The sequence below is a fragment of the Trachinotus anak genome, unplaced genomic scaffold, assembly GCF_046630095.1.
Source record: "Trachinotus anak isolate AG129_WGS33_773 ecotype Australia unplaced genomic scaffold, CSIRO_AGI_Tana_v1 ptg000008l, whole genome shotgun sequence".
Taxonomy (NCBI): domain Eukaryota; kingdom Metazoa; phylum Chordata; class Actinopteri; order Carangiformes; family Carangidae; genus Trachinotus; species Trachinotus anak.
In genome coordinates, this window is record NW_027273859.1 from 19,404,544 (window position 1) to 19,432,240 (window position 27,697).

A 27,697-nucleotide genomic window follows, 5' to 3' on the forward strand; every position below is an offset into this window, starting at 1 on the left:
ACGTTTACACTGTACATTCATCATACTAATTGCTTACCATTTGTAACATTCTGCATTGTATTTTGTATGAAACCTGTTGAAAATGTCGTCTTAAACTAGAGCGCCAAACACACGTAGATACACATACATTTAAAGTTTAATTGCAACAGTTGCTGTCCATAGAATGAGAGTTTAAAAGTAACATATTTAAATTGTTTCTAGTCTGAATAACTTCATTTTAATTAATTAGCAAACAAAGCTATTCATGTTAATCATAATTGCACTTAAAAAAATGTAGTGAAAATCCTAATTGTTATAGCTTTTATAGCTAATAAACTACATTTCTACACATCTAATAGGAGTATCTGTTGTGATAGTGTTTTTTATGTATGTATATATATATATATATATATATATATATATATATATATATATATATATATATATATATATATATATATATATATATATATATATATATATATATATATATATATATATATATATATATATATATATATATATATATATATAATTTTTATGATTAAAATTCACATTTACTTGATAGCATTCTTCTTCACCGCCTTTGTTGGCACTCAGCAGCAGGAATGCGTATCGTTATCAAAACAAAAAACAGACCATAGTGTCACACAGAAACAAGTTGTGAACACAATACTAACACGTCATGAGCTTTACAGTCAGTATATTGAACTTGGTAGCAAACTCTTCTTTATTCACATATCCGGCAGTTACAGAGCAATATTAGCATTCATTGGGAGCTGTGTTTCTGTCTGGTGAGCCAGTGTTCTCTCTTTTAGCTCTATTTTTGGCCTCTACCAATTCCTGCGGGAACCTGTTTGTCTCCTCAGCTGTAAAATGCTTCACTATATTGACTAGCTCTCCGCCAGCTGTGTCTGCTGTTTGGTGCTGGGCAGGTGGTGTACAGTGGGTTTTTTGAGTTTTTCTGTTGAAAAACAGCTGCCAGTCGCAAACTGCTGGGTGGTGAGAATGAACCAAACCACTAAACAATGAGGTGAAACTCACTAAAAGCTCCATGGAGCTGAGGGGAGCCGCAATTCAGGTGATACATTTCTGTAGGTACATGACTGTGAGAATCACACATTACACTGTCATTCAATGCATTGTTATTTTAAAAACATCAATTACAGCCGCTTTAATTAAACATACAGAAATTGAATTAATTAATTTATTTCCACAGAAAAGCTGTCATTGGATTACATTACAGTTACACTTACATGATTAAAAAAGTCAATATCATTATTTTCATATCTAGCAAACTCTACTATACTTCTCATGTCATTTCCGTTGCGATTGCAGTATCAGGTACATGAAACCGTTTCTGACTTAACAAACTGAGATCAATTAGTCATCAAAATAACAGAGGGATTATGACTTTATTGGAGCTGAGAGCACATTGACCCAATGTTAGGCAATATTTTGGTTTTTGGTTTATTGATTGAAACAGTACAGTTTAATTAAACTTGTGAAGACTAATGGTTAATTTCTCATCAGGATCTTTAAAGGCAGGTGTGTTAAGTGCACATTTAGCAAGGACGGACCAACCAAGTTGAACTCTAACCAGCTGAAATGAGTTATTGCTTCTCCTGTTAATAACTGAAGATGTGACCAAAAAATAAATCCCTCAAAGCATCCGTATCCATGCGATACAGCGAAGGACATTTCGTATTCGATCAACATTGACTTATGACTGCAGAGAAGTTTAACTTGAGTGAATTAATTCCAAAGTGGTACTAATCTTACTGGGTAATTTTATGCATTTCTCTATAGAGGCAAAGCATTTAAGTACGAACACATGAATCAGGAGAGGAGAAGGAGACAGATGGAGAGAGCTGGTAGGTTGGTTAGTTCCTAAAGTCGTCTGGGTGCTTGGCTGAGGGGCTCACAGCTTGGCGTAGTCCTTGAGGATGACCTCCAGCTTCTGACTCAGCATGATGTTCCCTCTGACCTTCAGCTTGCCTGAGAAGAACGCCTAGCAAAACATCAAACACACACTTGATTAATTTTTACCAATAAAGCACAAAGTCTCTTGTGATTTCCAGCTGGTCGGCTGCTACTTCTTCTCAAGCACACAGAGAGTCAAACAGCGCCAACACGCCTGCGGCTAACACTTCATACAAACGAAAAAGCAACAAGCCAGGGCTCAGGCAAAAGGAAATATGTGACTATTGTGGCTTTGGCAGCAGAACAATGAAATAATCTTCATATGTACAAAGGTTCAATGCTGAGAGGTACAGCAGGAAAGTGTCTGTATTGAGTGAACTGAACCACTCAGTATGTTCAATGCGTTCCTCAGCTATGATCAATAACAGGATAGCGCCTATGACGGCCCTGGATGAAAGTGGTGTCCCTTTCAACTCCACCAACTAATGTTTCTCCAGCTGCTCCTTTCATCGTCACAGAGGCTGGGAAAGACCCTGCCTGAGGGACCGTCAGCACCACGGTCTGCCGACGCTCTTTGTAAAGACCACGCACACACGCACACACGCACACACATACATATGCCTCAGATCAATATCAAGGGCTACAGGAAGCATATAAATTCTGTACAGTGACGGCCACTCCCTGTGACAGATGCGATGCTACAGACATAATAAGTAGCGTTGATTGATTGACCACTCCGAGTGCTTCCTGAACTCGGTTTGATAGATCACTGCCCTCCATTTTTTTATTTGACATGACTAGATCAGGGAAGAGGTCGAACAGTTCTTCAAAGACACTTTTGCTTTAATTAAAATGTAAAACATCAGAAAAAAAGACAGGATTTAAAATGATGATCCATTTTCACCAAAACCTCTTCATTTCAAGGCCTTCTAGCATCCTTTTTGCAAAACTTCAGCTGAAATGCTCTGTTCTGTGAGCAGCTTCAATGTAAAGCAGGAGCTAGTGTGACACATTCACATGGAACATGCAGAAAAATAAACACAAGGCCATCCACAGAACAGCATGTAAATAACCCTTTTGTTAGAGCATGTCACGAGGTAAGTAAACAGGCCTGAATACTTATTTTTCACCTTCTGAGGGTTGACTTTCCCCTGCACCACCTCCATGAAGTCTTCATCCGACACCGTGAAGGTCACGTCTGCCTTCCCATTGTAAGGGCCTTTATGCAAGGAGCCACTGCCGTTCTTCAGATCAATGGCTACAGGAAGACAGTGAGAGAGAGAAAAAAAAAAACGAAGGCAGAGAGTGAGGATGGAATAAATCATATAAACTTGACAAAGCTTCTCTGTCTCTGGGTTGGCTGGCCTTGTTTGCTTTGCCTCCACAACCCACTCGTGCTTGGAGTTATTAGTCAGTCATTAGCGCAGATTTTTTTGACAGCTTGTTAGCAAAATGTCAATCTGGGTCAAATCAACTTGTCAGCGTTACGGCTCATACTCATATTTCAACTTTTGTTTCATGAGCCAGTGTCAGAGTGAATCATGTTTTCTGACTGATTTCTTAGAGTTAGTGCAGCATTAGAGCATTAAGAGACGGACGACGTGTTAAGACCTAAGAGTGTGACACTCCAGCGAGGTGCAATATAATGAATTAATGATGGGGGGGAGGGGGGTCATGGTGTTACAAATCCATCACCGAATCAGTGAGCTGTTGGTGTGGGAAGTTAAATGTGCAAAGCGGGAATGAACTGGGCAACACTGTTAAGGTGGTGAGTAAAATTACTGGTGAGCAACAGCCCTCTCTGTCAGACCTGTTGAGCAGACAAGTCATCAATCCTGATTTATCACATGTATAAAATCCACATAATTAAAAGCTCTTCATTCTGATGTACCACAAACTGCCTCTTGGCTCCCCTGAGCACTATCCCTGTTCTTACTGTTGCAGTTTTTCTTGGTTGGAGTCTGTATGTATAGTACCAGCGCATTTCAAGTCCAACTGAAATTAAATTGCTTTTTATGTCTGCTACAGCACATATCCGCTCTGTAAACCACTTGTCTTGTGTTCTCCTTTAAGAAAAAACAAAAACAAAAGAGAGAGAAAATATATATACTGTATTTAAAAATTTTTGGTTTCATGACTCTGCCCCTCAATTTTGAATACAGAAAATCATTCCTGTAGTCATCTACGTAGAAGGAGACCTTATTACAATACAGCCAATCAAAACTTGCATAAAAGGAGTAAGGTCAGTATTGTATCGTAGGCAGAGCAGAAACTGAGCCTGCCAGCAGCCTCCTACATCGCAGCCGCTGTCAATCAAACACAGACTGTATTTTACTGTGTTTATGGGGTTGTTTTTACAGCAAAAAGAATTTCCTTTTGTGTGACAATAAACATCTTAACTAACTGATAGTTTTCCCACACTACAATGACATTGAAGAATTACAGGTGTGTTTAATGTGTTTGTACAACGTTCAGTACACTTACTCCACTGAGCCGTGTTCTTGCCATCTTTGGTGATCTCCCAGCCGAACACAGCGTTCACCTTCTTGACCAACTCTGAGCCCAGGTCTTTAATACGACGACCGATCTCTGCAAACACCAGCTCACTCTGAAGGCTTCCTCCCTGCAGGAAGGTAGACATAACCAACACATGTGGAGGTCGATTTTCATATCAAACTGGCTTTAAATTATGTACACAACTAAAAGGAAAGGAGCGTCCGGGCTACATGAAGGAACATGATAAAAGTAAAAGAGGAAGGATTGTTGTTTGACTAGAGCATTTTCGGGCCAACATACCTGAGTGACATTTTCTGGAGAAGCGCCCGATGCGGCATGTAAATCCACGTAGGCCCCCGATAGCACAACAGCGTCTGTCTCCTTCACCTGGACAAAGAGGAGCAGCGAAGGAAACATTCACAGAAGAGTAGAGAACAGCACTGAAACGAACAGTCACTGTTATGATGATTGTAGCCCAAACTAATGCTAAATACTGACTTTGCACTGGATGTGGATCCTGTTGCCTTCCTTCCACATCTCAGTCTGTAGTGACTGACCCGGCATCACCGGCTTCACAAAGCGAACCTGAGAAAGAGATGCGGGGGTTCAGAGAGGGTGGTGGAGTCAATGAAATGAATTTATAACATTTAACTAGACTCAGTGAATGTTAAATCATTTATCAAGCATTAAAGCCCAGCAGATTCCAGTGGAAAGCTCCCATGTCTTCATGGTGCGAGCACAATGCTACTTTTTTTTTTTCCTTTAAATTGTAAAAATAAAAGATTAAAAGTGTGCACTCATACTGGTCGTATGAGAGGTCAGATTCATCAAATTCTCTTAACTATAACCTGATGGGGTTATTCATTCATTTTCACGTGTAGGTACATTTCTGGGATTTCATTTGTATAACCGACATCCCCTTAAACTGCCATATCACTTTGCCTCCTCTACTCCATTTCTTTCAAGGTGTGATTCAAAATATTACCATAGAGTAAAAAGAAGAAAGTCCGACCGTCTGATAGCAGCAGATGAAAATGTAACACATGTAAGAATGTCAATAGTCATATGAGTATACAGCTACAAATAATGTCATCAGAGCAGAGCCGCACTTTGACAGAAAATAAGAGGAAACATTTTGACATGAAATTAGAAGCTTTCATAGACTGACAGGTGCAACAGAGGATGTTAATCTGGAAAGCAACTCAAATTAAGACCCTGAGGCAGCTGTAAAAGCTGCAATGCCAAAAATAATTCATTAAATCTATTTCTAATTTTTTAAAAAATAAAAGAATTTAAAAAAGCTCTCAGTAAAGTGGTGAGTCATGATGATGATATGGTGGACAAATATTCATTTTCTATCTTTGTTACTCCTTAAATTTTTGGTCATTTTGTCTCTAAACTCATTCACATTAACACAACATAACTCCTGAATCAAACAAGTGTTTTTTTCCCCTTTGGAGGAAGACAGACTATCTGAACATGGCTTGTATGACTTGTTGATGAATACGACTAATTCTCTCAAAACACTCAAACCTGTTCATATGAGAGGTTCTTGCCTGAGGCTCAATGACTAAATGTATGACAGGGTTTAAATCATCCACTGCTTACTTACCTTAATAGACTTGAATCTGGAGGGGTCATTGTCAGCAAACTGCTTGAGGACATGTCTTGCAGCAAAGCCAAATGAGCACAAGCCGTGCAGGATTGGAGCCTTGAAGCCTGAGCAAAGAGCATTTTTAAGTACGGTGTGTTTAAGCATACATGAGATCAAAATACATCATTTGCCTAAAAAATCCCAGGGAAAGATTGAGTTCTGAGCAAAATAAATGAAGACATTTAATTGAATGAAAATATAATACACCCATCGAGCCAAAACAGATGTACAGACTCTCACCTCCCATGGCAGCAAAGCTGGGGTCTATATGAAGAGGGTTCCAGTCTCCACTCAGACGGTACAAGGCCGCCTGTGACCGCGAGGGAAACAGACATTGTTTAGATCTATATCTAATTCATAAACCCCTGAACTATTCATACACAAATGTGGAATGAAATTAAATTATCATGAAGGTAATAGAAGAGATACCTAAAATAAGAATGGCTTTGAAGTGATACAGTTGCAGTCATTTAAATTGCTCAGGGGATTTGGTTTTTTTTTATTCCCCCTCTCTTTTTTATTTTCTGCTGCGAACATATAGTCAGCGTTCTTTTTTTTTTTGAGGGCGTATGAGAACCTTGTTCAACACTTCACATTTTGTCTAAAACTTTATGGTTATTGCAGAGGCACAAAACAATATGTCCTATTTCCGCTTACATATTATCAATGCAGCTGATTTATTCTGCAACAAAACCCATACAGACACACTCACTTGGTCTCGCGTGGTAGAATCAATCACCACGGCATCTGGTGCTCGTTGTGGTGGTGGCAGAGGAGCCTGAAGGGAATAAAACAAGTAAAACCAATCAAATATGAGGCAACTTCTAATTACAATGTCTTATGTTTTTTCCATTTTGGCAAAGTACATCAAATATGGAACATATACTTTGGCTTTCTCAGAGGTTCTCTTCCCTCCAAAGCCTCCAGCTCCGACCACAAACACTGAAAACTGGTTGTAGCACACCAGCTCGCCGCCACTGTAGGTGTTCACTGTAAAGCAGCACAAATGTAAAATTCAAACTACATCCATGATGGATTTATACAGAACTTCACTAATGTAAAGTAGTATTATTGTGAAATAATAGTGCAAGTTACATTCAAGTTCTGCATTCAAAATTTCACAATCAGTAAAAACCTCTTGAAGTAAAAGTACTAATCGTGCAGTGGAATGGCCCCTGTCAGTGGTGTATCATTATTCATCGTACCTTTTAATTATTATAACTGCATATGAATGTGTGAGCAGTATATTAATATTGCAACAGTTTGAACTGGAAATAATTTTAACTATTCAGCATATATTGGCATAGTTTAATTTATAAAAATCCATCATATTTAGTAAAGTGGTCATATGTTTTTATGTAATATCCTGTTTCCAAGATAATTAAAAATGTATCCTTATGAAGTTTTTGACCACTGGTCAAAATAAAGAATTGGGCATTTTTTCAAGTGTGTTTTGAGTTTTATTCCTGTACTGTAGACACTGAGGGAGTAAGACATGGCACCAAAGTCCCCAGACGGACACGAACCAGGCAGGTTGCTGTTCATTGTCAGTGTCTTAACCCCTAAGCTTTGGGGGACGCCCCATGTTTTTCTCTACAAGTCCCTGATTTGTTTGTATCTTGTGTGCATGTTTGAGGACGCACATGAATCCCCACAGACACAGCCAGTTTTATGTTATTCTACTGACTGATGGCCAACAGGCAGAGAAGAAGACAGCCTGCTAGCAAATAGAGATACTGATACTTTATGAGGAAGGAAATGCCTTCAGTGCATGAGTTAGGCCTCAAGGTAAATATAGTGGAGTTAGAAGCATGATATTTGCCTATGACATTTAATGATCTCAAGGTCTCAAGTAGAAGAAAAAGAAAACAGTCAAATAATGAGCAAATGTTGTAGTTAAGTTCCCTCACTGACTATTTTAGTTAACTCTCACTGTATTTTCTTACTGATCCTCATCATCTTTCAGAAAGCTACTCTCACTAATATGATGTAGATGTTGACTAAAGTGGGGCAAAACTGCAATAATTATTAGGTTGGTGTCACTTGCCTGGCATTCAGCTGAGCAACAGAGGTGCCACATATGATGATAACAATAAAAACATGGAGGAGAACACCTGCCCCTGCTGCATTTCTTCATTGCAGCACATTTATAGTGAAATTAAAGGTGGAAGAAACAGCCACATGAAGGCGGTTTGTGAGGAGACAATTAGCAGCCATCAGACAGAACAAACCCAGACTACAGTCACTGTACCCGCTAGTTTATTTCATTAGGTCAGTTTAATATGTAACCAGGAATAAAGACAAACAAAGCTGCTTCTGCAGGTTGTCACTGTGATGTCCTGTCTCACCCAGAAATAAATTTACTTTCCTCAAGGAGGATAACAGAAGCTAATGGGTTTAGTGTGTGTATAAGGAAATTACATATATTTTTTTCTACTGTGACTCCTCAGGGAACGTCGGGTCCCATGTTATTTGTTTTAAGTCGGATTAATTATAGATCAGAGTGGTTCTAATATCATCCATCTCTATGGAATTGTCAAACAGAAACATGAGTCGTTCTCAGTCCATTATTTCAACCCCTGCAGACACAGACTGAAAATTAACTTTCATTAATTCAGCCTGAGAGGCAACTTTCAGGAAAAGACACATTAAAGAGATGAAAACAAATGAATATGAACTAAACACACTACATGATAAAAGTTATGCACCCTGAAGGGCAAAGAAACTCACCATCCAGGAGGATGACGGCTCCGGACCCTTTGTCCAACACATCTGCTATGGTGGCCTCAGAGGTAAGTTTACCTGAAAATGTGTTTTACCCGTTTACTTCCCACATTAATAATGGATCATCATTTAGTAATATTACTAAACTAGCTCTGTACCTCATGACATGACTGCATCTGGTGTCACTTCATTCCTGACATGTATTATCATTTTGTTCGAGTCACAAACCTACATGTGCCTTAGTGCAGTTTTGAAGCTAATTCCACAATTATGTCCCTGTTTGATTTACATGAGAGCTGAAACAATTAATTGGTTAATATACAATTATTTTGATAATTGGTTGATCGCCAAACTTAAGTTTTAAGCAAAAATGTGTAACACTTGATGCTTCCAGCTTCTCCAATATGAGTATTTGCCATTTTTACACATCATACATACAAACAGTTAACTCAATAATTTTGGGTTTTTCATTGTCTGTCAAACAAAAATTATTTGAAAACCATATATGATGTGGGAAATTAAGATGTTCATTTTTTACTCTTTCGGAAATAAACTAGTTCAATATTTAATCACTAGATAAACCAATAATGAAAATAACAATAAAAATATAAAGCATATTTGCATGAAAACAGAAAACAATGGAAAGTATCAGTGATATTGACTAATATCATGGACAATTTCAAAATTTGGATCACTTTGTACAAATTAAACTAAAGGTTTGTCATTTCTGGAAACCACCTTTGTTTGGATCAGGACATGAAAGGCAAAACTTGGGGAGCAGGTTAAAAATCAAGTGTTGTTAAATGACCTTCTGGGTTTTTGATATATCATCAGTGGATTCTCCTTTTGAAAAAAACACTGCTCTGTGACTTGAATGTAATGGCAATACATGAAAGACACAAACTGGGGCCAGACTGGTCCATACTTAGTCCATGTTATAGTAGAATTGTAATCGTACAGTTAAAAATCTATCATGACTTAAGTTTTAAACTGGTCCAAATCAGATTTCCTAATCTTGGAGGCATCATAAAAATCATTTCAAGACCTAGTGGGGTACTCACTTTGAAGTCTAAATTATCTATTACATTGCTTGCTATATAGTAACATGAAATAAGGTAAAATGGCTTAATGAGGCTGTAAAATAGCTTTTATTAAATTTATTATAATGTAAATTCAATAGTAATTACATTTAGGACTAAACTGTAAAATAAACTGTATATTATTGAATAGCAGAGAGGTAAATACCTGAGGTTGGTAGAGGTTTGTAAAGCTCCAGATACTGCTCTCCATGCAATACCTGACACAAAACATTAGAGCAGCTGTGATTTATAATTATACCACAGTCTTAAAGCCTCATTAGCATGAGTTATGTGTATATTACTATTGTTCTTCTTGTGTGCAAGACTGTGTGAAATATACCATATGGGTGCAAATATGCATATGTACACACACATTCATTTACACACATAAAAAACAGACATTCATAAGTATGTTTTCTAACCTGTGTAAAATCTATGTTGAGTCCCGGGATCGAGCTCAGCCCACCATCCATCATGGCTGCCTGGGAGGGAATGACACCAAAGGTGGGGAGGCAGCTAAAGTCCTGATGGCCTTCATACAGGAACCTGAAAATGAAAATGTTAGTGTTCTGCTGTGAAAAATCACACTTTCATAGGAGACAAATAAAAATAACAGCACGGATGGCTGCGCAGAGCCCATGCTTCAAAGCCCTGGATAGATTCTCCACACAGGTCAAGGTAAAAGTACAGTGATTTTCATTACTTTCAGTTCACTTTCACACGGGTTGGCTTGTTAGACTCCTTGAGGTCCTTATAGTCATTCACACAACACACTTAGGTACACACCTCAGATGGTCTGCGTCTTTGGTGGACATGCCCACCCCCAATGCATAGAGGATGCACTGTGTGTGGTTGAAGCTGAACGTGGTTGGTGGTAATTTTTGTCCTACTGCCTCAGCCTGAGAGGAGAGGAAAGGAGAAGATTTTTTAGTTTTGACTTTGTGGGGAGAAATTGACAAAGTTGTCCTGTAATTTAGACAGAGAAAATGAATATGCAATCTCTAAAGGGTTTGCAGAAAAGTAATGAGGTTCACCTCCTGGCAGATTATACCCACAGCTCAGGCTCAGAATACAAATGCTTTAATAAACACTATACATGCAGTCAGAGTGAACTAGCTAGCATTTGGAAAATAAGAGAATTCTTTGTTTGTGCTTTTTTGGTAAAACCAGCAACAAACTCACCGAGGAACATTAGAAACATTACAAACACAATTCAGCATTTTAGAGTGATCTCAACTTAAAGGACAGGCCCACAGTTTTTCAAGACTGTTTTAAACTGACCCTCCACTGAAGGAATTTAAAAACTAAAAAGACCGTTATTTTCCACTTGTTTTGTCTAACTTTTGCACAAAACAAGGGCTATAGATTTTCCCCCATCACTTAAAATAATAATGCATTAAGCATTGTTCGAGGACAAAATATTAATATAAATATTGAGGATCAAAGAAAAGAATAGGACAGAAAAGAAAGACTTAAGGAAAGCACATACAAGCAAAAGAAAAGAAAAAAAACTACAACAACAGGAGGTAGGAAATACAACTGAGTACAAAGAGCACCAAAATGCTAGAAAATGTATCTTCTGAGTGAACAACAAAGTATCAGAAGATGTACAGCTCAGAGTTGGCACAATCGCTTGTTAGATTTATTCTGAGTAAAGAGGAATCAGTGGTTTAAAAACGTACTCCTGGGCCAGACCAGGCAGAGCTTTGCAAGTGATCGGCACATTTTTAACTGACTTAACGGACCCTGAGCTTTGCTAGTGGCTGAGACAGAGAGTCCAGAAATTAAGCAGCATTGTTTAATTTGTTCTTGCACCTCTGTTAATGAGCAGCCTGAAAATGGACTCAAACTCCTGAGCAAAACATCGCTGTAATCTAGTTTTAATGACACAAAATAACGAATGCCTTTTAAAGCTCATGAAGGTTGATCCCTTCAGTGTATTGTAAATGTTTTAAAACCCTTATTAATCCCACCCTGACATCCTCTGTCAGAGCTTGAGACTCAAACCGCTCATGAATTTTCCATCATGGCTCCTATGGAATCTGGAGGAACCTGCTCCAGTGAAATTCATTATAAAATTAATGCCATCTTTTTAATTCTTAACAGTTATCTGTACAATTTATATAGTACTTATGATCATCTGTCTTTCATAATTTCTTATGGTCTAAATTATTGGTAAATTCTACACCCATAAAATAAAATGTTTGCATTTTATTTTCCAACACAAAGGTCTGAATGCTACTGAGCCCCTTAGATTCTGATGAAACTTTTAGTCTTTTGTGCACAGGATGGATATAACGTTATATAAAATTTAAGAATGTTATCTTTACAGAGGGAAAAGGGAGAAATGCCGCAGTATAGCTGATTCCTTCATGTCAAACAGTATCATTAAATTAGAGGAATGATCTTTAAAGAGATATTTCTGGTCCTGAAGTCTGACTGAGCCCCACTCAAATATCCCGTAATGCACAAAATAAACAAATCTGTGATAACATTACAGTCATCGTAGTGCTGCAGTTAATCATTTTGCCCTCACTGTGTTAAGCTATTGTTGAAAGCAATATTGCATGGCAGAATGGTTTGATTCACACTCGGCGTAACGCCACCTCTCAGCTAGTCGAAAATCACCATAAAGCCTGACCTCTGGAGGCCTATTTTTAATTAAAACTGCATTTAAATGCAGATGTGGGAACCAGTCCAACATCCCTGTGCTAGGGATTTAATATTATTCGCCCTCAAACATAAACACAGACGTTAAAGGTACAGCTGAGGAAGTAAAATAAAAGCAGTGTTGGTGATGGCTCAGATAAGATGTAAGTCAAGTTAGTCACTTAAATGGGAAAAATAGCTTTATCAAAACAAATATTAGGTTTGAAGCAAAACTGATTTCTTTTTTGAAGCATCCTGGTGGCTTTGTGGTTTACAACAACACCCCCGACCCGAGTCCAGCTGAGGACAGGCTAAAGAAAAGAAACACCTCCCTGTGTAATGCAATACAGTTCAACAGTACAAAAACTGCAGCCCCCAAAACGATCATTCAGTAAATCAACACCTCTCGAAAACACTTTCAACAAAAATGAACACCTTGAGGTTTTCAGCCTCTGCCAACCAGCCCAGCTGCAGGAAATATGGTCACAATCTGCCCTTCCTGAGTTACAGTGTTGAATAATGGCCAAAAGTGTTTTTGGAGAACATTATGATGTTACAGTGAAGTTGACCTTCATCATTTCGTACTGATGAAGGAAGTTCATATTAGACATTTGTGTTAAACTATGTGATAATTAGCGTATGAATTCATGAGTTGTGGCAAGAAACATGTTTTGTGAGGTCACAGTGACTATGAGTCCAAGTGAAAGTTTGTGCCAAATCTGAAGAAATTCCCCCAAGGCAGTCTTGAGATATTACATTCAAGAGGCCATAAATATGTTAAGTGAGGTCACAGTGACCTTTGACTTTGAACCACCAAAATCTAATCAGTTCATCCTTAAGTTAAAATGGACATTTGTGCCTAATTTGAAGTGATTCCCTGGAGGATTTCCCAAGATATTACATTCACAGGAATGGGACCTGATGGATTTATGCACAAACCAAAAACATAATGCCTGGATAGATAAAAACTAAAACTTGTGATGCTCCAACATACAACAATATTTAAGATGATTAGAAATCTTATGTGTTATGTGAAAGAAATGCAAACACAACGGAGGCAAAGTGTTTCGTAACTTCAGCAATACGTGGTCCGAAAGAGGTAACAAAAATGCCTGTGCACATATACACACACACCACAAAGCTATGTCAGCTGAGGACACAATGGTGATGTTTGTCTGAGGCTACTTGTGACTCTGTCCCAAATCTCAACTCTAGACAACCACCCCACACACACACACACACACACACACACACACGCACACGCACACGCACACGCACACGCACACGCACACGCACACGCACCCCTGCCAGAGAAACAGTGGAGAGGACACCGATCCCCAAGACAGAGTGTACTGTACATCACTTAACCTTTTAGGCACTGAATCATGATATTCCTGCAGCAGGCTGATGGCTGCTAAATGTCTCACAGGATGTAAAGGGGGGAGATTTCATCAAAATTGAGTCACATACCATTTTTAAAAAGTTAATATCTGTCTATTACCATACACAGACTCAAAATTTCTAGTTTCTAAATCTTTTGAGAAATCAACACAGTAAGGAAAGGTTTCAGTCATCTGTTTGAGTATCACTATATATACAAATGAGCCTGTAGACTACAAAAAATGGTGGCTGTTTCTGTGGATAATTATTTGATGTTATGCAATTATACTTGTGGGGAAATGTTTTATTTAAGCAACTCAGCCACGTGCGAGCTGTAACCAGTTCACTTTCTGTGATTCAGTGACAGGGAACACAGTGAAGTGAAGGAGCATTTATCCAGGGAGCCATCACTGCACCATTGTGCTCTGACATCTTTTATATCTTGCATTTTAAAAGCTAATCTGAGTTGCCACTTGTCTGGTGTGTCACCATTTCATATTTACAGGAGACATCAAAGTACTTATGTATGTTGTAGGAGAAGGTTATTATCGTCTCTGACTAAATACAGTGTGGTGGTATTAAAGAGTCATGAGCTGCCGTGTCTGAAACAGTCTGAGAGGTTACAACTCCAGACTTTCAAAAGTAATTATCAGCCAACCGTTACAAACACTTCTACAGTCTCAGTGGGAGGAATGACAGACTAAGCAAATGAGGTGGAGAAAAACTGTGGTTAAAATAAGGTTAAAAACTGCAGATACCAGAAAATAATGAAGGAATCAAGAAAAAGGACAAAATGAGGAGAAGGACAGTGGAAGAGGAGGCCCACGTGTCTAAGTCTGACGTGTTCACATCAGGGTCTCTGCAGGGTTTATCAAGGACAATTTAAGAGTTTTTAAGGCCGTTTTGATACAACATAAAATGAAATACTGTTCATACTACAATCATACCAGACAAAGTATCAAAGCACAGTGGGAAACCAGTAGGGATGATATGGCCTAGAATTATTTATTCACATTTTTTCAGTTCTTCCCCACAGTATTTCACACTAATGATATAATTCATTGTATCAATGTGACCAGGACCTGGTTAAGCAGCAGAAAATGGATGGATGATACGACCAAATAAAAATTAACAATCCATTCATTTGTTTAGGTTTTTGCTAAACGCCCATGATGAGTCAGTGAGGGTCCTAGCTACTGTAGCTTGCACTTGAGATGGTGTTTGCTGCAGGTCTGACTGAAACACACACAGTGCACACAGTCCACTGTCACTAGCAATGCCACTTTTACTTAACAGGTTTGTTAAGTCTCCCTACAGCCCACAACTGGATACAAATTGAGCAATTATTGAGACTTTTCAAGACCTGCAAGTACATTACAGTACAGAGAAAAAAGCAGAAATAGCCGTTTCTACTCACAGGATTAATGCCAGAAGTCGAGGCTGCAGAGGCTGCAGCAGCTGTTGGATTTGCACCAACTTCTCCCTCTGTCTCCACTCGAGACAGCACACTCACAATTGACTGTAGAGACTCTACACAAAAGGTGAGAGATGACAGATGACTGAAAGCACAACAGAACAAGACACAAATACAGGCAGACAAGGTCACAGATAAAATAATTAATCAGTGCCACCCATTACACCTTGTAAATGTGAATCTCCTATGCCACATACCATGCAGAAAGACAGAAATATTTATTTATTTATATACATTTATTAATATATTATGCAAGTACATTAACTAAAATGTGTCATGCCACAACTTTTTTGCTGATTGAAACAAAAGGGAAACATGCACAGTTTGTTGCTACTTAGTGACATGAAGGTGGCTATGTAGCAGCATTTGTTGTTTATCTTATGTTACTAAAATCCTCTGTGCAAAAAGTGTTATTTAGTGTTCAGGCATGAGAGTGGTATCAATCTATCTAACTCACTGCAAAAAACAAAAAAACAAAAAGGGTTTTGAGTTTTATTGGTTTGATATCAGACAGGAACTTTTAGCTGAACTAACTTTTATTGTGAAGATTAAGAAATCACAACAAGAGACCTTGATGATTAATCAATAATGTGGAAAGTTAAGGGTGCCTCATGTCTGATAATTTATTCACATATCGGGTTCATCTTTAACTCATCACCCAGATAACTATCATGAAACGTGCACTTTTTCAGCGATGAGCTTGGGGATTTTTTGCTCTGACAGCCCCAGAAAATCCTTAATCTCAAATTAAATGGATCAAAGTAAAGTTAAATAGAATTCCTGGGAGATGTTGACACATAAAAAGAATTTCACGCTAACATATATTGATCCAGGAGCAGCTTTAAAATGGATGAAGGGATGCGAGATCCACGTGCATTAAGAATAAACATGATGAGTTCTCTGTTCCAACATTAGTTGTTAACACACTTAAGACTTTAAGTCCACACTGTGTTTTCTTTGTTTGTCTAGAGATTGCCTAAAAAAAGAATGTAAATATATCCACCCTGACAACACAAGCTACAAATACCTATGCAGATTCAACACAAACAATGGAAGATGGCTGAGACAACAGAGAAACAGAAACAGAGTAAGACTGGGAAGACCAGAGCTACTAATTACCATCACTCAGTGGCAGGCAATTACAGAACAGAGGCAGCAACAAGTCCCTGTAATAAGCTACAAATGAGGAGGCTCCTCAAAGCCATGCTAATGAGCCCAGTGGGCGCCCTGTGCGACTGCCACCCCAGTTCAGTTAATATTAGCACTGCCGCCCTCTCTTCAATTGTACATCTGAGAGCGTGAAGTGGGATGGAGGAGGCGGAGAGAAATAATAATCAGGAGCAACACTTGTCTTGTTCATACTCATCATCTTATTCACCTTCACGTCTTTCCTCCACCTCATTCTCTTGATCTCTAACCCAATCTTGTCCTGGCTCAGTGTTACCAAACTCTCTGTACATACAGATGTGCTGATAGTAAAAGGGCTCGTTTGGCTGAAAAGTGAGTTTGTGTAGTTTCAGAGGTTTCTCACTCTTACAAAAGTTCAGTCAAACAGTGCAACTACAACACTGACCATGTGCTTTTCCCCCTCATTCTTAATTGCAATTCCTTGCCAAAATAATGAGTTTGAGGTCTCCAAAGACGGCGTTTTGACCAAGAATTCTGTTCCACTCCAGAGACCAGTGGCACCTTTAATTATAAGTATGCCAAACTGATTACCACATCAATTACCACCTTCCCTTTTTCCTCTCTTATTATTAAAGTCTAATAATGTCACATGAACAGCCCCAGAACAAAGATCAAATCTTCCATTCCTTTAATGTGGATTTCACTTACACAATTAATTTTCTAGTTTTCTGTTTGGCTATGTAGCATTATTCTGGGAACTGGTGGAAATGACTAGAAATATCGACAAGTCTGTATTTTTGAGATTTTGACTTTACGTTGCGTCATAAATCATGAGAATTATTGCCTGCATTTCTTGAGCGGGATGAATTTAAGATGTTTTAAGACATACCACACAGAAAACGACTCAGAACCTGTTACATGATCATACTGGCTGAGGCATGAAGGTATGATGGAAAACCATGTTGGGATGATATGGCTGAGACATATAACAGTATATAACAGTATATAACAGTATATAACAGTATATAACAGTAATTCTCCGTGATCAATTTAAAGTAACGATACCTGGACCTGCACAAGTGGCTGAAAATGGAAAGATGAATTGACCAATTAACAATGATTAAATCATTTAAGTTTTTACGAAAATTGACATTTGTCCATTATGAGTTGATGAACAGCCTCCTGCAGCACAATCCACAGCTGAAGCAATGCATTTAGTTTAGAGGTGTGTAAAGTCTCCTGCCAGCCTGCAATCGCAAACAGAAACATTTTCCAACATTACAGCCTAGAGCAGGAAGGAGTTTTTTGCTGATTAAATGTAAGACTTCTTAATATCTCCTAAAGCCTTTTTTCAAGTTAACAGAATTCAGTGGTTTATAAGACTTCTCAAGACTTGCAAATACCCCGTTTAAGTCACCTTTCTGGGTATCACCCCTTGGTCTCTGAGAAGCTACAGAACTGTTCCACTACTAAAATCCTCTTTTATAACATGGAAGATAAATGTTACTTTGGAATACCGAGTAGTCAGCCTACACAAATCCCAAGAGCAAACTGTACAATGACCGAGGTTACTCCATTGATAAGTATCTTTGACTACATGTAGTGAAGCTGATCTGCAATATGAATCATTCTGACTAAACACCATATGAGTCAAACAAGTGAAAGCAGGCCAGCGAGGTTATGAGGCAGACGGGGGCGATCCAACTCAGATTTGGACTCAAAGAAAATCTGTGTGTAAACACCCTTAACAACATCCAGGTAGCAGTTGTGTGTTTTCTGGTTTTCAAAGGAATGATCATGTTCACAATGACAAAATGACAATTCAAGACACAAAGAATGACATCAGTTTACATTTACATGAGTTCACGTTTACATCATAATGAAAGTCTTAACATGACATCTACTGCAGGGTTTGCATGTAAATATGTGCATGTGTCTGTGTGTATGTGTGTATGTGTGTGTGAGTACACACTCAAATGTAAGAATGCATGTACAGTATGCACACAAAAACATGCACCAATACATGTGCTTTTGTCTTTTATTGTGCGTATGAGTGTATTTACTCCTGTGTGTTTCTGACCTTGTACATTAGTGGGCTTGGTGGCGTCTGTAAAATCACAGATTTTGTCCCAATGGTCCCTGACTGCCTCAGGATTCATGGCTTGGTTCTTCTGTCTCACAATTTGGCCCTGAGAACGCTCCCAGCGCACTGCACAAACGGACATACACAAATAAAGAGGTTGTTGCATGGTGAAAACACACACACAGTACTGCTGAACCAGGGGCTAATGAATATCATAGATGCATACAGACATTTCCTTAGGCAAAATACACAGTACTTACATTTACCAATCCAGCCTGCACCAACCTGAAACATGAACATATATGGTCTATTTATGGAAGCTGGACATCTCATTGGTACATTACTAATCTCAATGACAAAAGAAAAAAATAGACACAAAGCTACAGACAGACGAGTGGGACTGAGACCCTGCTTATCTTACTGAAGAGAAAGAAAGAACATGTTTTCTTCTGTATACCTCAAACAGTCCTCCATTTTCTTGACATTGGTCATGACAGAGCCAGAGGACCAAGGGAGCAACGTACTCAGGCTTCAGAGACGCCACAAGGTCTAAATAAGACAAAACAAAACATACAAGTCCTAAAGGAGTGCCACTGCTTCAGTGTCTCTGATTGGTAGTTAGTGTGTGTCATTAAAATGATGTTGTTGTAGAGCTAAGTGGTCTGAGTTATTACATAAGCTTCAAGTATTCTTCCTCTTGCTACAGACATGGGTGGAAAAAAAACCTGCGGGACAAATATTAAATACAAAACATATACTGACACAGGTATGCGAAGCAGGAATGCAAGAACTTTTGGAAAGATGAGGTCTGAGTGAAAATAAGTTAAAACTGAACTTGAAAAAAAACCCTGGGTTTTCTGAATACTTTGTGAAGTATTAATCACTATTATATAAAATGAAGTCCTAAACATATTGAAATGATGTCAGGCAACTATTGAACAGGTTTAATTCCCTGTATAAAACACTAAAGGTTTAATACCACACACCATATGTCCGGTATTAAAAAATGTTAATCGTGATGAGTCTGTTGTTTTTTTTTTGTTTTTTTTAAAGCTTGAGTCAGTGAAAGCAAACATATGGAACCATGTCATTTACTAAGGTGAGGCCATCCTGTGACAGTTGGCACAGCGCAGTGTGACAGATGCTACTGTCGACCAACACGGCAGGGTGACTAAATCACCACAAATTTGTCACTTAAGCCCCTTTTAAACTGAGAGCCCAATGTATTGCTGTTAGTAATCTCCATTATATACCACTTTTGCTTGTTTGCACTGAACTTTATAGATTTATAGACATTTATTGATACTGTGTTTGGTGGGTCTTTAAGAGCTCATGGAATCAAACAAAGTAGACAATGCTAAGACATTTGTTGACAGGTTGTTATTTTGAGCACTGATATTTAAATTTTTTGTTTGATATAATGTTCATATGCAGCATGCAACATCCCATGCTTATGAACATGAGACATATTTCATTGTGTTCACTCTATGTATCTAAAGCTGCATTACCTACTGTCTTGTGTAAATGTAAATGTTTCATTAGCATACTTACTCACTTTTTGTGAATATTTGGAGCTAAGAGCTACCACCTACAGTAAAATAAGGAGGCCAGAGCCGCCTGATTAAATCAAGGGCTGACACATCAAAACTTTTAAAGCACTTTCAGGGTGCATGATTTCATCATGGCTCTTGGAGCAGCAAAAAAAAACAAAAAAAAAAACAGCTCTTGAATATTAGATGACAAATTTGCATGTCAAACGGGAATACTGTTGCCTCAAATTTCATAAATCAACATTACATGGGCATTACATTATGCAGCTGCTGAAAAAAAACGTCCAAGAAAAACATGCATATGTGAGAGTGTGTGCGCAGGCAAACACCACAGTATGTATTATACAGACCAACTTCATGCAATTATGTTTGCTGTTCAATCTCACTGCTTACCTGGGGGCATGACAGTCTCTGTTAGGCGTGACCCTGCAACAGGAGCAATAGTATTGCAGTGGATGTTGTACTTGCGTCCCTCGATGGCCAAGGTGTTTGCTAGCCCCAGCATGCCTAGCTTGGCAGCGCTGTAGTTGGCCTGGCCAAAGTTACCATAGATGCCTGCGGCTGAAGCGGTCATGATGATTCTGGCCACAGACAACCCCAGGCGACAAATCAGAGTTAATGCAAAGTGACAGGAATCGCTATGGAGTAATGGGAGACACAGACGGCCCCCCACATACACACATAATTTCACAAAATAGTACACACTTTTCACGCATGCATAAACACACCAGAGTAACACATGTAGGCCTCCAGTCATGCAATGCTACCCCCCACCCCACCCCACCGACACACATACAAACACAGCACCGAACTAGTTTATCACTGATACACAACTGAACACAGTACATCTACTTAAACATTTTACTTGAACAACCATGAGCAGATATGCAGAAATAAACATGTGTGCACAGCAGACACACAGTCTTGCGCATACAATTTTGCTAGCAATCTCACACAGAGAGTTCGCTTCAGCCAAGCAAAAGTAATGAGGTTAAGCACCAATGCTACATTAACTACAGAAGACATCTGTAACACGGTGTCTCACTGGTCATCTGTGATCCATATCACAGCACATTCATTACACTACTGTTGAACCACCAGAGGATATTTTTCAAATTAATAACTTTTATCCACCAACATCTATGATTCAGTTACCTTTCAAATGAGTGTGTTGCTGCAAAATTAGTGTGTTACTACAAAAACACATTTCAATTTTTATGGCACGTCATATGATAAAATATAACAATAAGGACCTGATACGTGGTAAAAATATGTATTTAAGTTCCTCCATGCTTTCACATAGCTTTATTCACAACCTTAGCTTGTATGTCCATTCTGTCTATATTGTGAAGTCAGGCCATGGACCTTTCTTCTTTTCATTTCTTTCTGCTATGGCTTTACCTTTGAATGCATCATAAACTTTTGTTTGGGGTGACAGCACAGACAGACTGAATTTTAAACTTGCCCATGAACATTGCAAAATGTATATGCATACTACAAAACCTGAAATGATTATTGTGTTTGCCTCAAAATCGAAACCTTTGTATAAAGCTGACTGCATTATTGGCAACTCTTTATACTCCACTCAATAATAAGCCGCTCTTTAATGCGATGCAGCAAAACGATCTGCAAAAAGTCACTTTAACATTTTTAAACCATAGCTTTTGTGTGTCTCTGAAGGGCAACTGTTACCTGGAGTAACATGGGTTGTGTGACCTTCTTCTGCAAATTATAATTCACTCACTAGGCCTTTTTCACAGCACACATTTGTACTTGTCATAGCAGCAAACTCATTTGTTCAGCATCAGAATGCCGCCATTGTCGACGTTATTAGTCGCACCTGCATTTGGCATGTTAAAAAAGTCTTATGTGAGAAAGGCCTGTTAACAAATACCTGTTAACTAAATTACATAATATTTAGATTAGATCTCTGCTTCAGCCCTCACCATCTTCCATAAGCGACTGATGGCACCTTAAAATTATAATCAGTACATATAGGAGTGTTTCAAGATATGAGTATTGACAATAACTGTTATATTTACAAAATGAAACACTGAAATTGTGTTCATAATACACATATGATAATAACATTGATAATATTTTCTATCATTTTATTTGGTTGCCTTTTTCACTATCTATTAAGTGTAATTGTTCTTTTTGTACACTTTTGTAGAGTTATGGGCACACACTCTCTTTCCACCTCCCTACACACAAACATAAAGTTGCAGATGAATTTGACTGATAGCACTATTTTCGTTTTCCAAATTTTCTATAGATATTAAGATAATATCGTGGTCATGATAACTGAGTAGTGCTAACCTGATATTGTGACAGCTTTAAGTACTGTACACATCTGCATATATCCATGCTGCTTCAAGGCAATATAAATTATCCACTGAGTGTTTCACTTCTCATTCACGAGACTTCTGCAGAGGTGAAGAATCTCAGCTTAGTGGCAAAACACCTTCAATTCTACATCTTCAGAACAGTGGATATTTGAATTTTTTATATTGTACTACTTGACAGAATGAGAGGAGCCTGCAAAGACATCTTTGCAGGCTCCTCTCATCACTCAATATTCTCATGTTCAGAGATTAACCTACAGTACCGCATAGCTAAATTAACAAATTTCTCTCTTTCTTTAATGATTTACATATTCATATTAAATTTGGTGTCTTGGGCTTTTATTAGTATGCAGGGATTTTTTTTCTTCCATTTTACACCATGTAACCAATGGAGCCATACATATTAAATGGTATCAAGTGATTGAAGTCAGAGTCAGAATATGTGTATAATTATGTGATGGCACACATGCTCTATATAATCATTACCTCAAGTGCACATCCTCAAGAACGCATGAAAATCATTGAGCATCTTTGGTACCTGTGCTGACATCTGAATGAGGCCTTACCACACAGCATTTTATGCCGTACTGATATATTCTTGAATACAGTCCAGTCAACGCTGTCTGCTGAGAATACTCTAACTTTGTTGGACCTAAAAAGTGCTATGCACATAATAGGAGAATCGTCCAGATTGTATCCATGTCAATAGCTGTTGGAAGCTGGGCAAGTTACCTGCCAAACTTTTGGTTTTTCATGTGGTTCCAGGCAGCTCGAGTCACAAGGAAAGAGCCTCTCAAGTGAACTCTTTGAATCAGGTCTGAAATTGAGAAGAAGAGGAATGACACAGAAAATTACACAAACATTACCACACAACACATAATATTATACTCTTCTACTATTTCCCATTGGAACATGGTGGCTCAGATACAGCTTACAGTAGATTTCTAAACTCCCACACAGACAATCTGTTTTTAAAGAGAACGTACTCGGACAACAAGTCCAAGTTAAAAATAAATGTATTGCTCTACATAAAGCATAGTGACACTGATAATGAGAAGAGCCAAACAAAAGAAAATAATGTGATGATATGAGCATGAGTTAATGAGGGTGAATGTAAATATCAGAAATAATTTAATTACCCCAGTCCATATCACTTGTCCTGGCAAATGATCGGTCACGAAGTATACTTGGCAAAAAAAAAACAAAAAAAAAAAACAGCCTCTTAACTGTTTGAGCCAAACATAATTTTTTCTTTTACATGATGTGCCCATTAATATATGCCAACAACAAATGGCCATTCTAAAAACAGATGAGAGTGTGATTATTGCTGTGAAATGACTTACCCAGCATTGTTTACAACAATATCTGGAAGAAAAAACATATTAGTATATTTAATGATTTGTAGTAATAACATTAATATCAATCATTTAATTGAGATATTTCTATAATGCAGTACTTTGGATAGGTATCAACTCTGATGGCCACAGTATTGCAGCATAAATACAATACACACCTATTCTTCCAAATGCATCAAGCGCTGTCTGGATCAGTTTTTCTCCATCTTCTACAGAATCTGTAAGTGCAAAACAGAAAACTGCACTTTAGTGAAACTGTTTTGCATAACTGAATTTTAAAGTTGCTGTATCTAGTTTTGCCATATGCGATAGTTTGGCTATAGTTATAAAACTGATTCTAGGCTATATTTTTTGCATGTGGGTTTATAGATAAAAACTATGTTACCTGTTACAGTTACAATATGAAAGCTTGTAAGAAAGTTTTACTATATACAAGAGAATCCCAATAGGCTTCCCCTGCTCAGTTTGTAAGTAATGATGTGTGAAATAATTTTTTTATTGATTGCTGGGCCTCACTGTTTGCTATAAACTGGGTAGAAAATAAGACAACTTTTCACATAAATGACGTGTTTTTATCACATCCACAAACAAGTCTGGTTCAAGACCACCCATGAAACACATTGATCAAAGTCTTCATTCTGTCATTCTGAAATTCTTTTTTATTTTTATTTTTTTTAAATATGTGAGATGCACAAACATTAAGAAGGGGATAGATTTGTCTTCAGAACATGCTAACAGCTTCATCAGAGAGATGAAAAAAAATCAATACAGTTTTTAAGTGTACCATTACATAATCTAAATACTACACAGTAAGCGATAAAGAAAAAAACAGATGTAGATAATGATTTCTCAGAGAAGACTTAAGACAAGAGGGCTAATCCAAACTTCTCACCATAGTTCGCCACGGCCTTGCCTCCCTTTGCTCTTATCTCCTCCACCACCTTATCAGCAGCTGCAGAACTCTTTCCACCCCCTTTAGTGTCTGCCCCAAGGTCATTCACTTTATTGCAGCAAGAGAAAGAGATTAGCAATAATGGGGTGAGTTCTGCAATTCTCCACAAGTGATTAGGTTAGGAAAAGAGTATAGCTAAGCTGATTCCTTGTCAGAGTTCAAGGGCAATTCCAGTCCAGGCAGCAGGGAAAGCTATTACTTTGGGAAGGGCAAATATTTATGCCAACATGTGCAACAGTGCTGTCTAAAACATGATTACTGTGACGGTCAATGCAATGCATATTTCTGAATGACGTGCCTCATTCTGGTGTATATTTTAACTCCAGAAATCACTTAAGTTTGGGGATGCACCGATCAAACTTCTTCTCTCACAATACAAATACACACTATGAATTGGATGCAAAAGCCCCCCTCTTTGTTTGGAATCTTTCTAACCTAGACCATGAAATGCATTTGAATATTATTTTAAGTAAGTGAACATGAAACCCAGGGATTGCTGTCAGACTGAGAACGGAGTCTGTTTTGTGACTGGATGACTGGTAGCATAAACTGTATTTTCCTAATGACATTGTATTTACTTTAGGGCACTTTTACACAGATTAGATTAGTTACTTTAAAGCTGCCATTTATTATATCGGTGCATCCCTGAAACCCAGGACACCTCTAAAACCTGGAGTCATCTCTAGAATTGAGCCGTGCAGGTGCAAGAATCCACAGGTGTCCACTCATAACACATAATTAGAATCACTGCTACTGCTTTTCTTTATATGTAGTCAGCAGCAAATGATATGAACATTTGGTCACATGCTAACTAACTAGCTAACATTGAAATAAGACTGCTAAATGCTGAGCCAAATGTCAACATGACACATTGATATGGCTGGTCAAAAAAAAAAGTCCTGGTTGAACTATACCTGTTCTAAAAATTAGGCATAAGGGACTCAAAATGATGATCCTTTATTTACCTATAACTGAGGCTCCTCTTTCAGCAAAAGCCAGTGCATATTCCCTGCCAAGGCCTGCAGAAAGAAAGACATATGAGTCTACAGAATAAAATCCCATCTATATCCACTGTTAACAAGGGCAACATAGTCGGGGAAATAGTGGAACCAGGGCCCCACAAAACCTGGATTAAATCATTATTTTTAACTATAATTTGGAAATTTTGTATCAATAACATGATAAGTAAACTATTAATTAATTAATAATTTAACAGACAATTTCTAGTATCTAAAACAGAAATAGTTTGTCTCCTAACACAGAAATTGCTCTACTGCTTAAGTCTTAGGGTGAAATTTAAAGCAGCCACGTCATTTAAAAAAATAAATAGTGATAATAATAAAATACAGCTTCCAAAATAGAAAAAGAAAACTAGAGCTCATGCACTGGATACTTATAGTAATTTCAGACATTTCCAGGAGTTTACACTGTAAGATTTGCAACAATAACATCAAGTGTTACTGTACATTCCTCTATATTATAGTATTTCCATCTGTTTTAATGATGGAAATAGACCTTTAATAAGTCAGGCTGGGTTACCCTTGTTTATGCTCAGGACATATTGAAGCCCTATAATCTATGACAGAAAATCTCACAGTGGCAGCGTCACACAGTAGGTACAATATGTTGGGGGAGAGGGTTGAAATATCCTAAGATTTCAGATTGTTCAAAACTTCATAAATGTGTTTCAAACACTTCATTGCTGATATGATAACCGCCACTGATGCACTGGTTTACCCACTTGGGTTTATCAAACGGGTAATACAAGGCCCATATATTTGTGCTGGCCACTAACTGTGGGGGTTTTGGTAGATGTGCCCCTTCACATACTTACACTGAAATTATTGTGAGCCATTGCGTTACATGTACTTTGCTCTCCGTGTTATTCAAATGCAAAGGCTGACAGAAGTCTGCTGCTAGTTTAATTAAAACAGTATATAGCCTACAGTAACTTCAATAAAGGTGATTCATCGTTTCCAGAAGGTTCGTAGATGTTTATTTTACTTTGCGACTTGCAGCAGTTTCGCCAGTGTTAGCAATCAGCAAGATACCGAGACTGACTGCTGGCCAGCTACTACAACAGGAAGAAATAAAGACTTGTGCACTCGTTGTTTAAATGGTTAACCTAACATAAATCTCCTTAACTAGCAAGTTAGCATTAGGAGCTATCGTTACAAAACCTATTTTAGCGTTATTATAATTAGCAGCAGTGACAGCCTAGCTAACGCTGAGTTATATTTGCACAACCAATTTACCTCCTCCGGCCCCAGTGACAAGCACGACTCTCCCCTCGAAAGACAAAGACATTGCTGTAAGATATTATTCTCTGTTTTTGAGCAGTAGCAGTATAGTGGCTACAAAAGCAACACAGCTTTGCAGAGACAGCAGGGTGAACTTCTGGAATTCACACTTCCGCAATCACGAGGGGGCGTGCTCAGCAGTGACCAATCAGAAACCGAGATATAATTAACCCTTACTTCACCACCGTTAATTTTACACATGTTGTCTATTTTGAGTATTTTTTTTAACACAGCTGTAACAACTAGTTGATTAACCGATTAGTCAAAACTGACAATAACCTGTAACCATTAAGATAATCACTTAGTTGTTAAATCATTTTTTTAAGTAAAATGGCAATAGAAACGCTGTTTTCAGCATCTTAAATGTTTCCATGTTATATCATATTAAACTCAATATCTTTTGGACTGTTAGTTGGACAAAAAACATCTGAAGACATCATCTTGGACTCTGGAACATTTTGCACCATTTTTTCATTTTATAGACTAAACAGTCAGTTGATTAATCAAGAAAATAATCAGCACATTAAGCAAGAATGAAAGAAATTATTAGATGTATATTTTTGAGTTTTAATACTTAGAAAATTGGTTTCTTCAATTTGAATGAATAATTTATTTTATGAGCCCTC

The 27,697-nt window shown here is 38.0% G+C and overlaps 1 protein-coding gene across 1 annotated transcript; it reads right to left on the reverse strand.

Moving 5' to 3' along the window:
* Positions 1–1,107: 1,107 nt before the first annotated feature.
* Positions 1,108–27,196, reverse strand: hsd17b4 (hydroxysteroid (17-beta) dehydrogenase 4). Its single transcript, XM_071483307.1, has 25 exons — positions 27,027–27,196; positions 25,737–25,790; positions 24,712–24,819; positions 23,978–24,037; positions 23,808–23,829; positions 23,604–23,650; positions 23,197–23,281; positions 20,513–20,700; positions 19,027–19,118; positions 18,830–18,854; positions 18,567–18,695; positions 15,302–15,414; positions 10,642–10,754; positions 10,278–10,401; positions 10,022–10,073; positions 8,783–8,854; positions 6,939–7,042; positions 6,765–6,830; positions 6,293–6,362; positions 6,011–6,117; positions 4,897–4,983; positions 4,699–4,785; positions 4,387–4,525; positions 3,033–3,160; positions 1,108–1,990 (listed from the first exon to the last, which is right to left on the reverse strand). The coding sequence occupies exons 1-25, from the start codon at positions 27,076–27,078 to the stop codon at positions 1,901–1,903; spliced, it is 2,214 nt and encodes a 737-aa protein (XP_071339408.1). The 5' UTR covers positions 27,079–27,196; the 3' UTR covers positions 1,108–1,900.
* Between the last annotated feature and the right edge of the window lie 501 nt (positions 27,197–27,697).

Bases quoted from the DNA above. Each gene is read 5' to 3' on its own strand.
- hsd17b4 (XM_071483307.1), bottom strand. From the start codon at position 27,078: ATGTCTTTGTCTTTCGAGGGGAGAGTCGTGCTTGTCACTGGGGCCGGA. The intron at 18,855-19,026 runs GTATACAGAAGA...TTCATGTTTCAG, and splicing joins AAAATGGAGGACTGTTTGAG to GTTGGTGCAGGCTGGATTGG. The intron at 10,402-10,641 runs GTGTGTACCTAA...TTTCATTTTCAG, and splicing joins AAAGACGCAGACCATCTGAG to GTTCCTGTATGAAGGCCATC.